The 21,653-nt window shown below is 40.5% G+C and overlaps 1 protein-coding gene across 1 annotated transcript in view; it reads right to left on the bottom strand.

Annotated features, from left to right (window-relative positions):
- Window positions 1-21,653, bottom strand: part of HACD2 (3-hydroxyacyl-CoA dehydratase 2) — a 103,709-nt gene that overhangs the window by 75,075 nt on the left and 6,981 nt on the right. Inside the window, exon 3 of the mRNA XM_004373620.2 lies at window positions 7,753-7,771. Within this exon, the coding sequence (XP_004373677.1) occupies window positions 7,753-7,771 (19 nt within the window). The remainder of the gene's footprint in view (window positions 1-7,752; window positions 7,772-21,653) is intronic.

Here is a 21,653-nt window from a genome sequence, read left to right as displayed (position 1 = left end):
CCTTACTAATACAAGGGTGCCACCTAGTGATAATCATAGGTAAATGTATGCTGTAGAAAAAAATGGTGTGTGTGTGTGTGTGTGTGTGTGTCTGTCTGTCTCCCAATCCCAATTCTGCTTTCTGTGTGTGTGTGTGTGTGTCTGTCTCCCAATCCCAATTCTGCTTTCTGACTTTCAAAAATGCATTGAGAAGGAAAAGTGTACTACAACTAGAGTACCTGAAAGAAGTTTCCTAGGCACATGGGATTGCCATGAGTCAGAATTGACTCTCTGGCAACTAGTAACAGCAGGCACGTTTAAACATCTAGCATATTCCCCGTTTAGATGACTACTCAGATCACTGACTTTCTTCTCTGAAGGAACATTACAGTCGGTTTCATAGACTGTGTAAAGCATGTTCGAAATCAGCTAGTATCTAGCCCAACCCACTAGCTTTTCAGACATGAAAACAAAGGCCCAGGGAGGATGTCCATTTTGTCACATAACTAGTAATGTTTCTAATGGGGTTTGCCTTAGCTTGGTTCCTGATTGACAGGGCAGCAAGCTAAAGTTTATCTTTCGGAGATATTTTAAATATCTCAGGAACAGGTTTTTATTCAAACCAAACCCCTAGCTGTTCCTGCGAGGGCAGCAGGGTGTCAAATTCCCGGATCTAGGCTTTCCTCTCAGCTTTCCCTTCTGTACTCCAACTAGACACAAGATGGCTTCCAAAAACCTTCAGGGATTATGTTTTGTCCAGTAATAACTAACGGAAGAGCTGCTACCTACCACTTACCGAGTGCTTGCTGGGTGCCAGTGGCGTGCATGAACTCTGGGCAAGTCTTCCATTCTCCCTGCTCAGGCACTTCCAGCTCCTAAAAGAGCATGCTCTGTTTCTCTCTTCCTTCCTTCCACATCAGTACGTTCCCACAGAGCAGGGAACAGCTAACAGAGGTGGTGCTCCAGGCATGCCCCAGGAAACAGCATGCATAATAAAGTTGCAGAGGTGCGAAAAGCTAGGTTTACTCAGAGGACTGGCGGTGAAGCTTTGGTTATCAGGAGCAGAAGATGCAACTGCTAACACTCTCTTTCCTTCCTTCTCTCTCCCTGTTTGGAGGGGAGGAGGCCAAATTAGATCAGGAGGCTAACAGCCTTGAACTGAGAGCTAAGGCAGAGGGAGGCTAAACCTGGCTGGCTTGAAGGGCTTAACTGACTTGGGAAAGATTATGGTTTGAAGCCCTCCAAACTAGTCTTGATACAGAGCTTTGTTGTTAAGATGCTGGAAAACTATTGTACTTTAATAAATAACAAAGAATTGCATTGGAGGGGAAGGCTGACTATGATAACTTCCTACCCTGGCCTCCAAACTCCCCACTGCACCCAGGCAGCAACTCAGGGGTGAGCCTTGGAAGCTTCTAGGCAGGGAGACAGGCTAGTCTCAAACGGCTCCTCCCTCCCCCTGCCCTCACCTTCACTGAACATGCCCCCAGGCCGAAAGCAATGGTGGAGTCTGAATAAGAAAAAGTGTATTTAGACAATTTTGTGAGAGGGTCAGGTAAATGGGCTTAGAGATGGGGGTCCCCAAGGGCGAGATGGCTAAAAATAAAGTAGAAAGAGAGCCAGCAAGGTACACATGAAGCTGTGCCAGCTGTCGGGAACTAAAAGGGAGCTAGATCTTTGGATCAGAAACGTGTACTTTGGGTATGTGACTATTTTATACCGTCTGTATTTTTGATAATTACTCCCTTTCTGTTCTTCCCTACTATTTGGTACAGTTTACTTGTAAAATGTCAGCTAAGCTAAGCAGAACCAAAGAAAGCAGTTTTTGTTTTTGTGCCCAACCATACGCCTGAAGACTGGGCACAGGTGAGAAAAAGTAACTCCTTCCCTCCCAGATGCTCTCCTTCCAGAGTTCTCTTCTGCTCACACTTGGTGGCTCTGTATCTGGTTTTAGCAAAAAGCACCGGTGGTTCCTTTACAACACTGCATTGCCAACAACTGGAGAGAGCCTGACCCTCTCAAAGGTAGGTGTGCGTGTGTTGCCGGTTAAGGGAGGATTTAGTTAACTCGAATTGGTGGGAGGGAAAATATTTTTGATGGGAACAGTTGGGGTCTCCTGGAGCTCAGACTCCCCAGCAGCTGCTCCACTTCCTTCCCGGCACCTCTTCCTAACAAATAAAACCAGTTTGGAGCCCTACACTCAACCAGTATCAAGGTAATTGTGAATTTCTTGAAATTCACTTTTGAAAAATAATTAAGTAAAAGTCGTCATCAGTTTGAGACAACAGTGCAAGGTGGCACAAACAGCAAATGCTTGAAACCACGAATCCAGCCCATCTATGTGAAAGGTCTTTTGTCCTTGTCTGTTCTACTCAACTTCTGACACAATGCCCTCCAGGCTATGACTGATCTCCCATGCAGACATCTGTTCTATAGTTTTCAATCAACAGAAGACTTCTCAAATGACAAATGACAGTATAATTTCAGGCACGAAGGTTCACCAAACGCATGATGTCGTATCTTACGAGGAGCGTCTTCAGCTCCAGTTCATCTACCTCTAATTTCATTCCAACAAAGGGAGAACCACCTCGTTTCCCATATGCCTCTTCCACGATCTAATCTTTAAGACTACTCAGAAAGAAAGACAGAAGTTCTTTCAACCCAAAGTGAACAAAGAGACCACAACTTTTTTCTGCAGTCTTAGGAAGGACATGTCTCAAGGTGGTGTTCTTTTTCCTTCTTCTTCTCTCTATAAAGTAGAAGCGTACATAAAGCACTACAGATCTTAGGCTGAGAGCTGAATGGAGGCATTTGAGAAATCCTGTCCCTCCTGTATTAATGGAGAACAAAAACCCTACTTTGAAACAGTTGAGGGCATGGGAACTCATTTGAAAGGACAGAAGGCTGACTTTCTCATGGAAATGAGCCTTCGTGTGAATTTTAGTTTATTGTTTCTGGAGGTCATTTTTGCCAAGTTGCATTGTCACAATCATGGACAAGAAGCAACTCCAACTCAAATGCGAACAATAAGAGGTCCTGAAGCACTTGCATAATTTAAGAAAAATAAAAACACAAGAGAGTTAAATTTATATTAATCTAAACATTGAACATTATATTAAGGAACAGGATAAACCCCTCCCCCCCCCTTTTTTTTTAGAATAAACCTTTTAACATTCTATGACATTTACATTGCTTTAGTTAATAATAACAGCTACCATTTTATCAGGCAATTATTCAACATCACCATGATCCATTTAATTTTCACAACAACCCTATGAGGTAGGTATTATCCCCTCTTTATCTGACGAAGAAATGGAGGTACACAAAAGTTGAATTACTTCCTGGAAACCACACAGCTAGTGACTGAGGTCCCTACTTCAAATCAACAGCATGTAAACTAAAGACATCTCAAGGGTTCTGAAATAAGTTTCTAAAAGACCAAGTTGTGATAGTGAAAACTTTCAGAATGCCACAGGAAAATAAATCATCATTCTAAAAATAAAAGTTGTATAATAACAAGCATTGCCTTTAGGCTAATGCTAGAAACAGCTTTTGTTATTAATTTTTTCAAGAAACTGTGAACATCTTGAAACAAGTTTTGGAAATTTTCATCAGAATTTGGTTAGATTATCATCAAATGTTCACCAAGCTCCCACTAGGTACCTTCTACTGTGTTAGGCACTGGAATACAGAAATCAATAAGAAGTAAGAAACAGTTCTTGCTCTCAAAAAATTCAGTGTGGTGGTAGAGGACATAGGTACAAGGACAGACCATAATACAACATGGAAATAACAGAGTGAGGTGTAGGGTAACACAGAAAAGTGAGGACCGGTGCCTAATCTAGCCAGCAGGTGGTAGGGACATTTACTGGAGGATGAGCCTGCGGCAGAGGGTGCTTAGGCACAGGTGCAGAGGCAAGAGGCAGTGCAGTAGCATGGCAGAGGTGGGCAGGGTTCAGATCAAGCCATATATCAAACCACTGAAGGGTTTTAGGCAGGGAAGTAAACTGCTTAGAATTATCTTTTAACTAAATTAAAGGATGGACTTAGAGCCACACAGCCATAGGTTCAACTCCTGGCTCTGGGGTTTACTAGCTGTGGAAATTTTGGCCAGATATGAAACCTTTTAAGCCTTGGTCTCATCAACCATAAGGAGAGTAAATGAGAGAATGCAAACCACTGGAACACAGTAAATCTTCAAGACCATTGAGGAATATTCAGGAAACAGAACTGACACAACTTGATGACTGCCTGGCGTTGGGGGTGAGGATATGGGAGAGGGCGGCACCAATGCTGAGCCCCAGGTCTAAGGTGAGTGACTGAGTGGCTGGTGGTACCCATGAGAAAGAGAATGTGGGAGGCAGAACAAGTCTGGGAGTCTAGGCCACACTGAAGAGGACCAGGAGCAGATACCCAGGAGTCAGTGGACAATGGGTCTGGAGTCTGGAATGCAGGTGTGGCTTTAAGTTGGAGAACTGGGAGTCATGAATATCTAAGAGGTAGCCATGCCATGAGAAGGGAAGAGATCACTCACAGAAGGTATGTTCACTCAGAAAAGCAGTGGGCTAGGACATAACCCTGGAAATACCCAGAATTAAGGGGCAGAGAAAGAGAAGCCCCTAAAGACAGAAAAGAAATAGCCAAAGGGCAAGAAAAAGTATAACGGAAGCTAAAGGAGCAGGATCCCAAGAAGGAGTCATCAGTGGTGTCCAGTATAGCTGAGAAGTCCAGTAAGTTCCAAACGTGTTCATGGAATTTTACAGAAACTGCTGCTGATTTTAGACCAAAGGGTAATTTTAGTGGGGGGGAGGAAGCAAAAGCCAGGCTGAGAGGTTAAGGTACAAATGGAGTGAGGAAGTGGAAAGAGTACAAACTGTTCATAAATCTGGTGAAACGGATGGAGAGGAATTATGTAGTAGCAAGAGGGGAATGCAGGTCAAAGATGGGGCTTAAAACTTTTAAGATGGAGCACTCTGAGCATTTTGTGGGCTGAGAAAGAAAAGGTAGCTATGAGAAGGAAAATGTAGTTGACAAAGTGTGATGATGCAAGAGAGAGAGAATCACTGACGGCACAAGGGCCTTAAGGAAACAAAGAAGAATTCTATTAAGTATCTGCTGTGTATGTCAGGCACCACGCTAGGCCCTGGGGACACACAGGTGAACAAGGCAGAATGAGCCCTTGGTGAGCTCAGAGTTTGATGGAGAAGCATAACTTGTCAACAAACCATCAGAGCAGAGTGTGACGTGGGCACAAGTCCACAGGCATGCAATCTGTCCGAGAATCTTAGAGGGAAGTGCCCATCTGACGGCAGTGCCTTGAAACCAAGTCTACACCTGTTCACCTCTCTCTTCCCACTGCCCAACAATGTCTGGCGTCTACCTGCTAGGCAGTCAATAACTTGTTTGGTATAAATACATAAATATACTTGTCAGAAACTTTATCTCCAAGGGTAGAAATTTTCTAAAGAGGTGTGAAAATAAATTCTAAGACACAAAATGGGAATTTTGGTATTAAAAATACAATTAAATATTAATTCAAGTAATAGCACACATGCTCAGAAAACATGCTTTGTATACAAGACAGCTGAAGGTTAAGAGAGTGGGGGAAGAACAGGGATATAGGGTTCAATCCTATGGAGAAGGCCTGAAGTGGTTTCAGAACTCTCTCTGGCCAAATATGGGGTGCAAACAGTTTGCACTCCACTACGAACTGAAAGGTTGGTGGTTTGAACCCAACCACCCAACTGTGCACAGAAGAAAGGCCTGACAATCTGCTTCTGGAAGGTCACAGTCATTGAAAGCCCTATGGAGCAGTTCTATTCTGAAACACATGGATCACCGTGAGTCAGAACTGACTCCATGTCAACAGGTTTTCTCGTTGTTTCCGTCTGCTAGCTTACACATAAAATTCATTTTTCATTTAACCATTCAAGAAGGGATAAAAGGTTTCATTTCAAAGTTGGAGATAAAGGATTAACAAGGAAATGTGTGTAAGATTATGCATCAACCGAAGTCATTCATCATAAAACAAAGGCAGTCAGGCAGACTCTGGAGTCAGGCTGACTTGGCTCCAAACTAGGTTCCACCATTTTACTGGCTGTGTGACCAGGACCAGGCTACTTAGCTCTTGCTGTGAAAGCAGACCATGTGAGAGGTGAGTCTCCAAGTCCCTTTCAATTCTATTGTTCAAATATCACACACTCCTCAGAGAATCTAATGAAAGCTATGGATCATACCTCTTCCTCAAAATAAACATAGAAACATGCAGACAAAATTCTGCAAGTAATTTCAGGAGGGTGTCCCTGAACCCCAGGTAAGAAATCCCCAATTGCAGACACTCCTGAGTGGGAACATAGCAGAAATGCACCTCTTTGTAATAAAGATGCTTTGTTTTCCTTAAAAGTAATGGAGCCAAGTATCACTGTAATCTCTGCAAGACCCACAGCGGACAGTTTGCTGTGTCTCTACCTATGTGTCTGTGATGGATTGAATTATGTACCCTAAAAATATGTGTTGCAAATCCTAACCTCTACGCCTGTGGTTATAATCCCATTTGGGAATAGGCTCTCTTTGTTATGTTAGGCAGGATTAGTGTCGGGTATATTTTGAGTCAATCTCTTTTGAGATATAAAAGAGATTAAATAAGTGAGCATAGCAGAGATGGGGGAACATCGATGCCAAGCCACATGAAGATCTCCAAGGAGCCAGGAAACAAGCTGAAGAGATGAGGACCTCCCCCCAGAGCCAACAGAGAAAGCCTTCCCCTAGAGCCAGCGCCCTTAATTCGGACTTCCAGCCTCCTAAACTGTGAGAAAATAAATTTCTGCTTGTTAAAGCCACCAACTTGTGGTATTTCTGTTACAGCAGCACTAAATAGCTAAGACAGTGCCCTTCTGAACTATGTCTCCTCATCTTTGAATTCCCCAGTGCCAAGGGCAGTGCCCTTAACATAGTGAGTATCCAGTTAATTTGTGAATTAAATTGATCAGGGCCATAATGATTTGGTTGCATATTTCTCAATAGCTCTGAATGAGGATCAAGTTCAAATCCTCCCTTCGAGAAACAAGCCTGGAGCACACAGCGGCCACTACATGCTTGCTCTACAGGGGCCATCAGCTCTTCTGAAATTTGCTTTTTGTTTAATTAGAGGGGTCTAGATCTGCTTCTAAAAGGTCACACCCTTGAAAACCCTACGGAGCAGTTCTACTCTGCACGCACTGGGTCACCATGAGGTGGACTTGACAGCAACTAACAACAACAGTCACCCAGGCTAGAAGCTTCTGTCTCAGTTCCAGAGCAGAATGACGACTCTCCCACCAAAAAGAAAAAGCAAACACGTCTGTTGTAGTAGAAATCGCTTACATTTGTATAACCCTTTTTACTTATACTTTTCCAATCTCTCTCACATACATTAAATAGTCACCTGGGAGGCAGGCAATCTATGCATTACTCCCATTTTAAAGATGAGCAAAGAGAATATAACATTTACATGCTCACAGAGAGCGGTTTCAGTAGAGCCCAAAACCAGACCCCAAGTCACATTTTTATAAATATGCTAGTGTTTCTCCATTACCCTTGTAACAAGAAGTGCTAACATCTAAGTAGTATCTATGATTTTAGAAACCGAAAGCCATTCCGATCTGAGCAATTTTATATATAATGATTAAATGGTTTTGTTTTCTCAATATTCACTAAGAATCAAGCCTATAATCTATGACTGAAAACAAAAAGCAGACTCCACTGTACACAGTAGGGGAAAAATTCCATACTTACCGATCGCACAATGTAAAATCTAAAGGAAAAAAAGAAGAAAAAAAAGGAGCATTAGTAAATATCAATAATACTATAGTTTTATTCATTAACTAGCCTTTCTGTAAGGTTAGAGTGGTGTTTGCCAGCGGTATTGAGTTTGAAAAACTAACATTCCATTTTAAAAACTGGCTACGGGCTATTTCACAAAATATAAATTCTTGGTTTTTTTGGTTTGTTTTTGTTTTTTCATCTCAGTTTGTGTGTCTGTAGATTTCCTAAGGATTAAAGCTCATCAGGTAGTTGATCAGACACGAAGGCTATCTTTTTTAAATACATAAACCTGTAAGAGCAATCAGTATACAGCATGTCCCAACGTTCCACGTTCTACAGCACTGTCACAGACTATGGGGTGAGGCTGAGAAGAGACTTTGTTGGCTCTTCTTGCCTGATAGCCCCTTCAACGCAGAAATTCCTTGTGCAAACTCCACCCTTTGTCCCCATCTTGTCTTATTCTACGATCTCACTAAGGGGTGTTCCCTGGTCTAATCTCTAACCCTAGATCTCTTTGAGCTCTAGGCTCAGACTCCAAATCGCCTTTGGACAGCTCTGTCTAGTTGTACCAGCAGCCACTTGAACATGGCATGTCTGAACAGGACACATACCACCTTTCCTTCCTTCATTCCTGCTACGCCTCCTGATCACCAAACTCCCAGTCTCTTGGGTTCTTCCCTTCTCCTCACCCCTAAGTCCAACTGGTTTCTAAGTCCAGCCAAAGCTTCTGGCATCTGTCTTCCCCATTTTTATCTCCACTGCCTTGTTTGAGACTGCCATCTCCTCTCCAATGGGAGGTCTCAATAGCCAGTCAACTGGCCAACTAGGTTCTTCTAAATCCCCTTCCAACCCATCCTTCACACAGCATTGCTTTAACACTGGTGGTGGGTAAAAAAAAAAAAAAAGTAATAAAAGTAATTTGAAGTCATCTACAAGATTGATTTAATGACCAAACCTAGATGATAATGACCAAATCTAGATGATAAGACCTAACAGATATCATAGTGCATTTTAGAACTTAAAACATTTCTCTAGCAGTCACTGTGTTGTTTGGTCCTAACAATAACCCTGGCAAATAGGGTTGATATTATCTCTACTTGCAGATGAAGAAACCAAGGCTCAGAGAACCTGCTCAACTTGCCCAAGACAGTAAGGGGCAGTAAAGATCAAGAACCTGGGTTTTATTTCTAGTCCACTGATTTTTCTATCATTATTATTTCATTGTACATTACTTACCACATATGTACAGAGGCCAGAACTTGACAAGATTTAGCTTATCTAAAACATGCCTAATAAGATTTTGTACTTAAAAACTATTTCACTGTCTTATTTGGCAGTGGGGGCGGGGGGAGCTTTGGATGAAAAACTAAGCTTTGCAAATTTATCCCTAACTGATAAAAGAGAAGAAAAGAATCATCATACTGCAAATCTTAGAATCTTCTTCAAAGGAAAACACAGGTAGAATCTCAAATGTATGAATATTCCAAGATAAACTGAACCTAAAAGGTCTATCTAGATTAAAACAAGGAATGAAGAGCATCCTTTGAGATAAGAAGACAGATGACAGCACCTAGACAGAGAACCTATTCTACCCATGTATGCCTCAAGATATCCAGGTTGCTAATCAACCATAGGACATAGCAGGAAAGGAAATACAGCCTAAGGACAATGGCATTTTCTTTGCATGATAGAACACTAGTTCTCAATCCTATCAGAGCCAACACCCCCTTTTTTATTACACCTATTACATAATGTCTCCTTTACTCTCCTGAAATAAAAAACATAGATGATATAACCTGCCTACATAAAATTAAAAAAATAAAATAACTATAGTGCCCTAACTGATATTTAAAGGAGAAATAAAAGTATTTAAAAATATATTTGTTCTCATATGTAAATGCTTGGGGACATAGTGATATAATGAAGCATTCAAGTGTATGTACCAACTTATGATGAATAAGTTTGAGGTTAAAAATAAGATCAGAAGCCACTATGGACAAGTACAGAAAAGTAAAAGAGCAGACAGAGCTACAGACCAACATTAGAATAAAAAATAGCATTAAGTAATAACTTACCATAAGAAATGGGGTACTAACCTTAACTGAAGCCAGAGGAATATGCCAACGTAAATGACAGTCAAAGTAGAGAAAATGAGGAAATAGGATATTATTGTAAATGAGCTAGATCTTATTTATAAGTGTGGTATCAAAATAATCCTCTAGATTATGTCATGGCACAGGGTGAGGAGACAGTATCACGGAAAACTTATTCCCCTTCTTGAAATCCCACTGAGACGTACAATGAGTGTCTAGTATGTAAAAAGACCTTGGAAACAGAAAATGGATTGGACAAAAACCAACAAGAAAACTCAGAAATGCAAGAGGCAATAAGGCAGTTGTGTAATAGGTAAGGGGTAGATTTAAGATCAAATTGAAAAACTACAGCTAACTGAAAATAAAATTTCAATTTTACAACCTAGATTTCCTTTATCATCACACACACACAATATGAAATATTTAAAATAGATGATATTAAAGAAATCAAATGAGATGCCTGCTTCTCATGTGTCTCCACTAGTTTAGTAAGTCTGAAGAGAAACCTCAAATCTGCTGTTACAGATTTCCAATCAGTTTCATTGCTTTTGCAGTAACCACACTACAAGACTTTTCACCTAAATATGCAAGTTGGAAATGCTACGAGACTTTAACAGAACAGACTGTGCAGAGTGAATAAATGACTCAATTATTTTGAGACTAGATCTTTATTTCACTAAGCTTCCTTCTTCATATCAACTGTGGTAGGCAGAATTCTAAAGATTCCTGTCCTTGGTTATTCAACCAAGCACTAATCTAGGTACTGCTGTGTAGGGATTTTGCAGAGGCAATTAAAGTTCCAAGTCAGTTGATTTTCATATTCAGAGATTATATGGGTGGACCTGACCTGACCAGGAGAGCCTTCTCCTGTTGGCAGAGGGGAAGTCAGAGAAATTTGAAAAAGGAGGAATTGCTGAATTTGAAGATAGAGGGGCCACATGCAAGGAGTGGCGAGCAGCCTCTAGGAGCTGACAGCTGGCAAGGCAACAGGGACCTCAGATCTACAACCACAAGGAAACAGATTCTGCCAATAAGCGGAGCTTGGAAGAGGGTCCTTCCCCAGAATCTCCAAATAAAAGTACAGCTCAGATGACAACTTGATTTTGGTCTTGTGAGACCTCCAGCAGGAAAGCAGCTGAGCCCAGTTTCTGACCTACAGAACTATGAGTTAATCAATTAGTGCTGTTTTAAGCTGCTAAATTTGTGGTATTGTTATGCCAAAATAGAAAACTATACACCAAACTTCTCTTAATATGTTTTTCATTTAACTTCTCATTTAGATTTTTTTCGGTATTAATATGTACTACAAAACTACCAATTTATCTTTGTAGAGGGATTAGCCTTGGGGGATAGACAAAAGTCCTGGGAGGTACAGAACAAATCTTCATTCAGTGGGACTGTCTCAGAATTGCAGGACATCTAGCCAGTAGCACCCCCATTCTTTATGGCAATCAAAATACCCTTATTATTTTCTAAAATGCAGTCCGGGGTGGTGGTGGTACTGCCCTAGTTGAGATCCACTGAGAATCACTATACTAGAATAAGAACACCTTATTGAAAAACTGTAGAGGGCTTGCCATATTCAAAATCTCTCTCGGAAAATATGTGTCATCTACTTCTCTCTTGAGCCCTTTCCATTTCCACCTACTGGCAATAAACTGATTTTATTTTTAAAAATTTAACCTCAATGTTGAATATCATTGTGTACAATAGATTACTTGGAAACATCTTTTCTGAAAAAAATTTCTAAGATTTGCGCCAAGGGAGTTGTTTTTCTAAGTTAACCAACAAATCTGTTCAGTTCCTAAGTCTCAAAAGCAATAAGAAGGAACCCAAGCAGCACTGAAGACTTCAACTGTAGTTCATGGGTTTAACATGAGTTGGTCATATATAGCGACCCCCAATGTCTTTCAGTTCAAAATTCCAAATTCTTAGGAGAAAAAGAAACCTGACTGGCCCAGTTTGGGTCAGGTGTGTACTCCCTTGGGTCAACCAGCTATGGCCTGAGAGGCAAGAGTCAAAAAGAAGAGATGTAGCTGCTATGGGTCCGGTCTTGAGAACCAGGAAAACATCAAGAGAGGATAAAATCACCTGAGCTGCACAATTCCACAAGACATGTCTACTACGCTCATTTTTGTTGTGTAGAGGTCCATAACTAAACTGAGTTATGTTTACCAGTATTTGATTAGTTTTGGGAATTATACTATATGTATATATGATCCCAGTTTTTGTTAAAACCTACCTACCTGACATGTAGTCTTGAAGGACAGACACCAAAATGTTCAGAGTGGTTACCTTTAGGTAGTGAGCTTATGATAGATATGCACTTTATTCTTTATGCTTATCTGGTTTTCTTTCCCCCTACAATGAATACAACTTATTACTGGAGGGGAATACCTTCTCCCTCTCCTCTCCTTTCTATGAAGAGGGGTTTCTCCCAAATATTTCTGGTCTCTCTCCACTCTTTAATCACTTTATCTCGGGGAAGGTAGAATGACTTATCTGAATGGTAAATCTGGGAAGAAAAAATACGGCATACTCTACAAAGAACCCCTAGTTCCCCTGGGTTCCTGCATGTCACCCTGGCCATCACTGCCTAGGGCATGGTACATGGGTGGGTCTACTTCTAGAGTTTAGCTAGCAAACCCACTTGGCTCCAACACTAAAGCATGTCCTTCAACTTACCTTTTATCACTAATAAAGGTGAACTTTAGAATCCACATGCAACTCTTTTGAGCTATTTCTCAATGTTGGGAGCATATGCAAGAGGCAAAGTGCTATTTACTGGGCCCTCTCAGAGACTCCAAAATCACTTTCAAAGTCCTTTTACATCCATTTTTAAAGGAGGAAATAGGTAAAATTTCCTTAATTCCATTAATTTCTCTCCTTGTCACTTACTTTCACCTTTCCCGTTATATTTAGCTTTGTAACTTATTAATTCGCTGCTTAATTTCTACATTCTAATAGTGAAACGTTAAATCTCACAGAATTTAAGACTGGGAAAAAACTTAAGGTCATCTAATCCAGAATATTCATGCATATTACAAAGCTAATTAACGACAAAACCAAGTCTTAAAACCCAAATTTCTTGTTTCCACTTTTTTCCTTTTTAATATTTTATTGCATTTTAGGTTAAAGTTTACACAGCAAATTAAGCTCCCCCTCAGTCTTCACACAAATTATTCTGTGCCACTGGCCATAATCTCCACAATATGTCAGCACTCTCATCACTTCCATTCGGTTTGTTCTGTTTCCATTGATCTAGCCTCCTTTCCCCTCCTTGCCTTTGGGTAAATGTTGACTATTTGGTCTCATATAGCTAATTGTTAAGACAGCACATTACTCATGGGTGATATTGCTTATTTTATAAGCCAATCTGTTATTTGGCTGAAAGATGACCTGCAGAAATAGCTTCAATTTCAAGTTCAAAGAGATCTTAGGGTGATGGTCTTGGGGGTTTCCTCCAGTCTCTATCAGTCCAGTAGGTCTGGCCTTTTTTAGGAATTTGAGTTTGGTTCTATATTTTCTCCCATTCTATCTGGGACCTTCTATTGTGTGCCTAGTCAGAATGGTTGGTAGTGGTAGCTGGGCACCATCTAGTTCTTATGGTCTCAGGTTAAAAGAGGTTGTGGTTTGTGTGGGTATCAGTCCTGTAGATTGGTCTCTTCTTTGAGCCTTTGATTTCCTTCGTTTTCTTTTGCTCCATACAAACAGAGACCAATAGTTGTATCTTAGATGGCCGCTCGCAAGCATTTAAGACCCCAGATGCTACTCACCAAACTAGGATGTAAAATATTACCTTTGTGAACAATGTTATGGCAATTGACTAAGTTGTCCCGAGACTACGGTCCCAAGCCTTTTGATCCAGTAAACTAATCCTGCAAGTTGTTTGGATATGTCTAGGAAGCCTCTGTAACTGTGCCCCCTGTGTGGTTTGTTATATATGTGGATATATGTGCAGCACACACAAACGTGTATATACATATGCCTACATATACACCTATACACACATGTGCATTTACTCACATGTGCGTTCCTATACATATACATGTATCCACATCTGCCTATGTTACCATAGACATATTTTTTGGTTGTTTTTACTGTTGTTGCAAAATTGCATATATTATAGCATTTATTGAAATTTTGTCCCTTTTTCTCATGTACTTCTTAGCGTACTTGTTTATCTTGGCCAAGTTGTGTTGACTTCACTCATATCTGGAATTGCCTTTCCCATCACCAAAAGTAACAAGTGTCTACTATCTAGGAAGTGAATTCTCCCTCCCTCTCATCCCTGATAACCATCAAAGAACTTTGCTTTCTGTGTGTTTATCTATTCTTGACTTTTTATAATAGTGGGACCATATAATATTTGTCTTTTTGTCCAGTCTTCTTTTATATATAACATGACACCTCCTATGTACAATTCTATTGTTATTTCTAGAATAGCATTTCTGCCACCTTTTCTATGTATTTTGTTTTTCTGATGTTCAGATAATCATTCGCTCATCAACTAATTTCACCAACATATTTTTCCCATGTTCCTTCTACATTACAAATTGTGAACTCTGAAAGTTTCTCTTTGGCTTCTGCTCTGAAATTGACTTTATCTTATGCTATCACTGGGCAGTCCTGCTTTTCTTGTATGTTTGCTCATGGTAGACTTGTTTGTCCTTTAGTAAACTTAAGTCAGTGTCTTATAGGTAACAGACTGTTGGATTTTGTTTTTTTAAACCAGTAACCACCACTACACCTTTTATTTTGATAAAATTAATCAATCCATTTGTATAAACCTTAAAAATGATGCATTTGTGCTACACTCTACAACTCTGTAAGTTTACTGTTATTGCTCTTGTCTTAGTCTTTTTTTTTTTAACAGGATTTCTACAGCAGATGGTAAAGTCTGTATTTTACTTTAAATCAAAAGATAATACAATCGGCCAACAAGCACATGAAATGATGCTCAATGTTGTTAGTCATTAAGGAAATGTAAATCAAAACCGCAATGAGACACTACTTCACTTCCACTAGGATGGCTATTATCAGAAAAATGGAAAATAACAACTGTCAGTGGGGATGTGGAGAAACTGGACCCCTCATCCATTGCTGGTGGAATTATAAAATGGCGGTAGCTGCTATGGAAAACAGTTTGGCGGTTCCTCAAAAAATTCAACATAAAATTACAATATAACCCAGAAATTCCACTCCTAGGTATATACCCAAAATAACTGATAGGAGAAACACAGATACTTGTACACCAATATTCATTGCAGCACTACTTACAATAGCCAAAAGGTGGGACAGCCTAAATGCCCATCAACAGATGAATGGGTAACCAAAATGTGGTATAGGTATCCCCACGTTTTTGAAAGTTCACTTTACACCACTTCGCTTTTTACGAAAGACCTACATTAGTACCTGTTTTCACTAACCAAAAGAAATCCGAAAAGGATTTTCACTTCTATGAAGAAAGGCAAAAAGCGGAAACAGCGTTCAGCGTTTGTTTTGCAGTGAGCCATTAATGCGGCAGGGCATACCCCAAGCAGCGAGAGTGGCGTTGCCAAGTTCCTTCCCTGGGAATTACACTCAGCATTCCTGCTTTTATTATATGTTAGTGTTATTTGGTATGATTTGGTAGGTTTTTTGTTTCTGGGAATGCTCAAAAATTTTTCCCATATACATGAATGGTAATTGCTTCTTTGCTTTCCACCATTTCGGCTTATGAAAAGTTTCACAGGAAAGCTCTACTTTTGGATAGCGGGGGAAACATGTACATACAATGGAATATTACTCAGCTATACAGAGAAATGAAGTTCTGATGCATGCAACAACATGGATGAATCTTGAAAACATTATGCTGAGTGAAATGAATCATGGCTAAAGCACTTGGCTGCTAACCAAAAGGTTGGCGGTTCAAACCCACTAGTCACTCCACAGGAAAAGGATTTGGCAGTCTGCTTCTGTAAAGATTTACAGCCTTGGAAACCTATGGGGCAGTTCTACTCTGTCCTATAGGATCGCTATGAGTCGGAATCGACCCGATGGCAGTGGGTTTGGTTTTTTGGTTTATTTGAAATATCTAGAAGAGGCAAATGTATAGACACCAAAGTGTATTAGTGGTTACCAGGGTTGCAAGGGAGAGGACAAGGGTGAGTCACTGCTTGGGGTGTGCTGAGTTTCTGTTAAGGGTGACAGAAAAGTATGGAAACGCATAGTAGCAACAGTTGCACATGATGAACATAATTAATGCTCCTGAATTGAACATGTAAATGTCTTGTTATATATATTTTTACCACAATAAAAAAAATAGCCTTTCTAAAGCTGCCTATTTGTCTCCCTTTTTAAAAAACACTTTTTATCTTATTTTCTTCATTCATCTTTGGTAGATCTTTCCTTTTTTATTATTTTTAAGATTCACAGAAGTGATATATAAATGCATAGTAAAGTATATAGAGTAAAAAGCAGAAATCCCATTTTATCTGCCTCCCCTTCACAGAGGTAAAGCATTAGTAAGTTTATATGTGCTCTTCCACATCCTTTTCTGGTAAAATCTGAAATGTCTTAGGAAATTCCATGTGGACAACCTTGCAATCTGTATCATGGTCTAGGGATGTACTGTCTAATGCAGTAGCTACTAGCCACATGTCTATTCAAATTTAAACTAAAAATAAATGAATTAAAAATTCGGTTTCTCAGTATCTTAGTCATCTAGTGCTGCTATAACAGAAATACCACAAGTGCGTGGCTTTAACAAACAGAAATTTATTTTCTCACAGTTTAGGAGGCTAGAAGTCTGAATTCAGGGCACTAGTTCTAAGGGAAGGCGTTCTCTCTGACTGCTCTGAGGGGAAGGTCCTTGTCCCTTTTCAGCTCCTGTTCCTTGGTTCCCTGGCAATCTCCATGTGTTGAGGCATCTGTTGTTGCCTATCTCTGCTTGCTTCTCTGGGCCTAATCTGCTCTTTTTATATTTCAGAAGTGATTGGCTTAAAACACACCCTACACTGATTTGACCTCATTAACATAACAAAGAAAGCCCTATTCCCAAATGGAATTATATCCACAGGCATAGGGGTTAGGATTTACAACACATTTTGGGGGAACACAATTCAATCCATAACACTCAGTCTCACCAGCCACATTACAAGTGCTCAACAGCCACATGTGCCTAGTGGCTATTGTCCTGGAACATTCCCTTCATCTCAGAAAGCTTACTGGACAGAGCTGGTCTAAAGAATTGGTTACTTTTATTTATTTATATAACAGTTAAATATCCTTTGATAAGGTTCTTTCAGAATTCCATCAGTTTTTGTAGGTGTTTTCAAAATATCTCCATCTGTAGGAACTTGCACGATCTGGTGTCCAGGAACCTAATGCTATTTCTCCTAGCTTCATGTGGCCTTTCTTCCTCTTCAAGGCCGAAGCCCAGGTTGCTTTTAGCATTCTATTTGTAAATCTTTTTTTCTGCTAGAACTAGTTTATCTTTGCTTTAAGGTTAGCAATTTATTAACAAATAGGTGCCGAGGAAGAGAAGGAAATAGCTCCTATGTGGAATTCCATATACTCTCAATAACCATGCTGAGACTGCCTTTCATGAGGAACTTTTTCTACCATTTTTCCCCCTAATTATCGATGAGTTATGCATTCCAACCTTGTCAATTTCTTCTAGCCATCTTAGTTTTTTTTTTCCCCATACAAAAATTTATACATACATTGTTACATGACCCTAATTGCTCTCCCCATACTGTGACAGCACACTCGTCCTTTCTACCCAATTCCCCATGTCCATTCAACCAGCTCCTGACCCCCTCTGCCTTCCCATCTCACCCCCGGACAGAAGCTGCCTGCTTAGTCTCTTGTATCTACTTGAGCTAAGAGGCACAGTCCTCACAAGTATCACTTTATGTCCCACAGTCCAGTCCAATCCCTGTCTGAAGAGCTGGCCTCAGAAACTGTTTTAGTTCTGGGCTGATAGAGAATCCAGGGGCCATGTCTTCTGGGGCTCCTCCAGTCTCACTCAGACCATTAAATCTGGTCTTCTTACTAGAATTTGAGTTCTGCATCCCACCTGTCTCCTGCTCTGTCCGGGACTCTCTGTTGTGTTCCCTGTTAGGGCAATCATTGGTGGTAGCCGGGCACCATCTAGCTCTTCTGGTCTCAGGCTGATGCAGTCTCTGGTTTACGTGGCCCTTTCTGTCTCTTGGGCTAATACTTTCCTTGCGTCTTTGGTGTTCTTCATTCTCTTTACTCCATGGCCATCTTAGTTTTTGACAAACTATACCCTCAATCTGTATTTTTGATACTTTGGTTCTATCGCATTATTATTAGCCTTGAGAGCCTCAGTACTTTTCTACATATTTTGTTTTTGTTGTTCAGATAATCATTCACTCATTGGCTAGTTCACCACATGTCTCTGATGTGCCTGGCACTGTATTTTGTAATGTTCCTTTTACATTAAAAATGCACTGAATGTACATGTGAAAAATGTTGAATTGGCAAATATTGTGTTATATACATTTTTACAACAATTAAAAAAAAAAAAGTGAACTCTGAAAACTTCCCAGTGGCTTCTGCTCTGAAATCTCCTTTCCCTTAGACTGAGACTGGGAACTCCTAGCTTTCCTGAATCTTCAGCATCACTGTTTCTCTGCATCATTGCCTCCTTCCTGCCCTGGACTGCCACCATCAACATTTTTAGTTCATTTTCTTTCTTTTTTTTTTTTAATTTCATCACATTCCCTTTTTGTAGTCATTAGCTATCCTACTTCTTTCAATACCATGTCAATTTGCTTCTATTTGCTTGAGTTGTCAAGCAGTGTGAGGCCTGTGTGGGTGGATTCCTGTTTCCTACAGGCTCCCTCTTCCCTTCTGATGTTGTGACACTTATTAATTACACCCAAGTGCTATTTTTCCTCTGGTTTTCACATTGTTTTTGAAGCTGGTTTCCCTTCGATTTGTTGTTCTTGTTTGTGACAGGTATCTCTACTATGAGTTGCTCTGCTAGCTTTTCAAAATGAGTTCTCAACATAAGGTGCTCTGAAACATCCTTATGGCTGTGTTTCAAAAGTTTCTTGTTAAGATTACTGGGAAATCAGCATGTTTGTACTGGTAAGAAAAATATTACAGATGATAGTTCTGTCCCCAGACTAGTTCACAATTGCCAACTCAACGTATAATGTGCCTGAAGCAGAGCACTGTATGAATAGCACCACGCAATCCAACCATCTTATACTTCCATGGGAAAAAAAAAAAAGTCATCCAGTGTTTGAGCCTAGAAAGACAGAAAAACTAGCAGGAAGACAAGATGAGGGTCCTCTTCTTCATAAGAATACTACAAGTCCTTAAGATTTTGCTATATTTTAGAGAACTATTCAAAATCAGTTTCCTGAATATTCCATTAAGGGATATGAGAGAATGGTGAGGTAAGACACAAAGAGGTAGACCAGAATACAAAGATGGGACTTGGAAAGTGGTAGTTGAGGGGTGGGGGGATAGTAAGAAGACATGACAAAGGTTGTTTTTTCCTTCACCTTTTCTCCAGAAACAGCCCTGCCATTTCAGACCCAGACCTAGATCAACATCAGGAAAAGATCAGAAATGAGACTAGATTTTTCCTCCTCTTTTTTAGGTAAGGGAGTTCAAGTAACAGAAAGATCTGGACGAAAAGGGATTTCAGTAATCCTTTAGGCATTCCTAGATAGACAAAAAAAAAAAAAAAAAAAAAAACCCAAACCCATTGCCATCAAGTCGATTCTGACTCACACTGACCCTACAGGACAGAGTAGAACTGTCACACAGGGTTTCCAAGGAGTACCTGGTGGATTCGAACTGCTGGCCTTTTGGTTAGCAGCCAAACTCTTAACCACTACACCACCAGGGTTTCCCCTAGGTAGACAGTGGTAGGTAAATGATGTATAACTGGATGTACATATATTGAAGATGGTCTATAACAGTCTCAATATCATTGCAGGGTAGTCCTTAACCCATTTGATTCCTCACAGTCAAATCACAGAGGCTGCGGTGTGATGGACCGCTTTTATATGGCCTTTCTCGCCATGGTCTTGTAACTCCCACCAAATGATTGGGTGGTGCTATGCAAATATGGTGCTTGTGGCCCACCAAAGGGATTGGACAGCTTGATAATAATACAAATAAGGTGCATATCACCCTTGTGGGGGTGGAACTTTGTAAATAAGGTGTATGGAATTCTAACAAGGGGATTGGTCGGTTTTGTCATCCCACTAAGCTTAAAATGGGCCATACCAGAGGCCGAAAGGAGGGACCTGACTACCCCCAAGAAGCAGAGATAGGAGCAGAGCGTGTCTTTTGGACCCGAGGTCCCTGTGCTGAGATCCTCCTAGACCCAGGGGACAGAGAGAGAGAGCAGTAACTCTGGAGACTTGTAAGACAGAGAGAAGCAGTGGCAGAGAAGCAGCAGCAACAGAACCAGGAGACTGGTGTGAGATAGCACAGTGGGCTTCCTGGCCCACAGAGTAAGGTGGTTATAGTGGGTTAGCTGACCCACAGAGCAAGACAGTTGAGCGCCTTTGGGCCAAGGCTTGCTGGCAGAGGGAGGTCCCCCAGAAACTTACTGGAGGAGCTAAAGACCTAAAGCAGGGCAGAGCCAGGCTGAAGGGCTAAGGGGCCAAGAGGCCTGCCTGTGGTCATGGCTGAAAAGAGGCTGTCCAGATCAAAGAACTGTATCCTGAGTATTTCCTGATCCTGAATTGAAACCTGGTTACTTCCCTAATAAACTCCATAATCTTGAGTATGGTCTGTGAGTTCTGTGTGGCCACTGCAATGAATTATCAAACCCAACAGACAAGTAGAGAGTGTTGTGTGAGGGACAAATGGTGTCAGAATTGATAAAAAGGTTAGCAGTAACTACTAATCTACTGTTGCAACGTATTTGTCTACTCTAAACATTCCATATATATTTAATCATACAATATGTGGCCTTTTGTGTCTGGCTTCTTTCACTTAAAGTAACATTTTCAACATTCATTCATGTGGTAGCATGTATCCTTTTTATGACTGAATAATATTCCATTGTATGGATATATCATATTTTGTTTAGCCATGAACAGCATTTTTAAAATTAAACTTTGCTATCAACGTTAATTAGTTCTTAGGATTACTCAGGATACAACTCAAGACATAATACATTTATTCCCACAGTGATCTCTTGGCCTACAACACTGGTAATTAGCATTTTACTTTTTGTTAATTTTTTGTCAAATTATCACGCAATAATCTTCATTGTAGCGTGCGTCTGAGTACTTGGGTAGATACTTTTTGGGCTTTCCATCTAGCATCTCTTTTTCTACAAACTGCCTCCAACCTCCTACATGGTTACATGTGGCCTTGCCCCTGTCCACAGGTAGTTGGTCCAGGGGTGAGCACTCCTGGTTAACTGGTCCAGGAAAGAGCATCTGATTTAAACCGGACAAATTAGGCCCTTCGCTGGGATTGTGGAATTGGGACTAAGATTCTGTTTTAGTCCTTGGTTGCAGGAATGACAATCTCAGGAACTTTTGGCTGCTGCCATTATCTACCACATATACTAATAAACTGAGAAAACTAGAATGCAAGAAGAGAAAAATAAGTCAGAGTTAGACAGAGAGAACAGGAGAGATAAGAGAAGGGGCAAGAACGCCGAGGTTCCCTCCTATGCTCCAGTCTCTGATTCCAGGCAATTCCAAAGGCCTACCTGCATCCCTGCCCTTGGATTCCATGGGATACCTTGGATACTTACAATAAATCCCTCTCACTGTTTAAGTTAGT

Source organism: Trichechus manatus, unplaced genomic scaffold (assembly GCF_000243295.1).
Source record: "Trichechus manatus latirostris isolate Lorelei unplaced genomic scaffold, TriManLat1.0 scaffold00026, whole genome shotgun sequence".
Classification (NCBI taxonomy): domain Eukaryota; kingdom Metazoa; phylum Chordata; class Mammalia; order Sirenia; family Trichechidae; genus Trichechus; species Trichechus manatus.
This window is presented reverse-complemented; position numbering and strand designations above follow the sequence as displayed.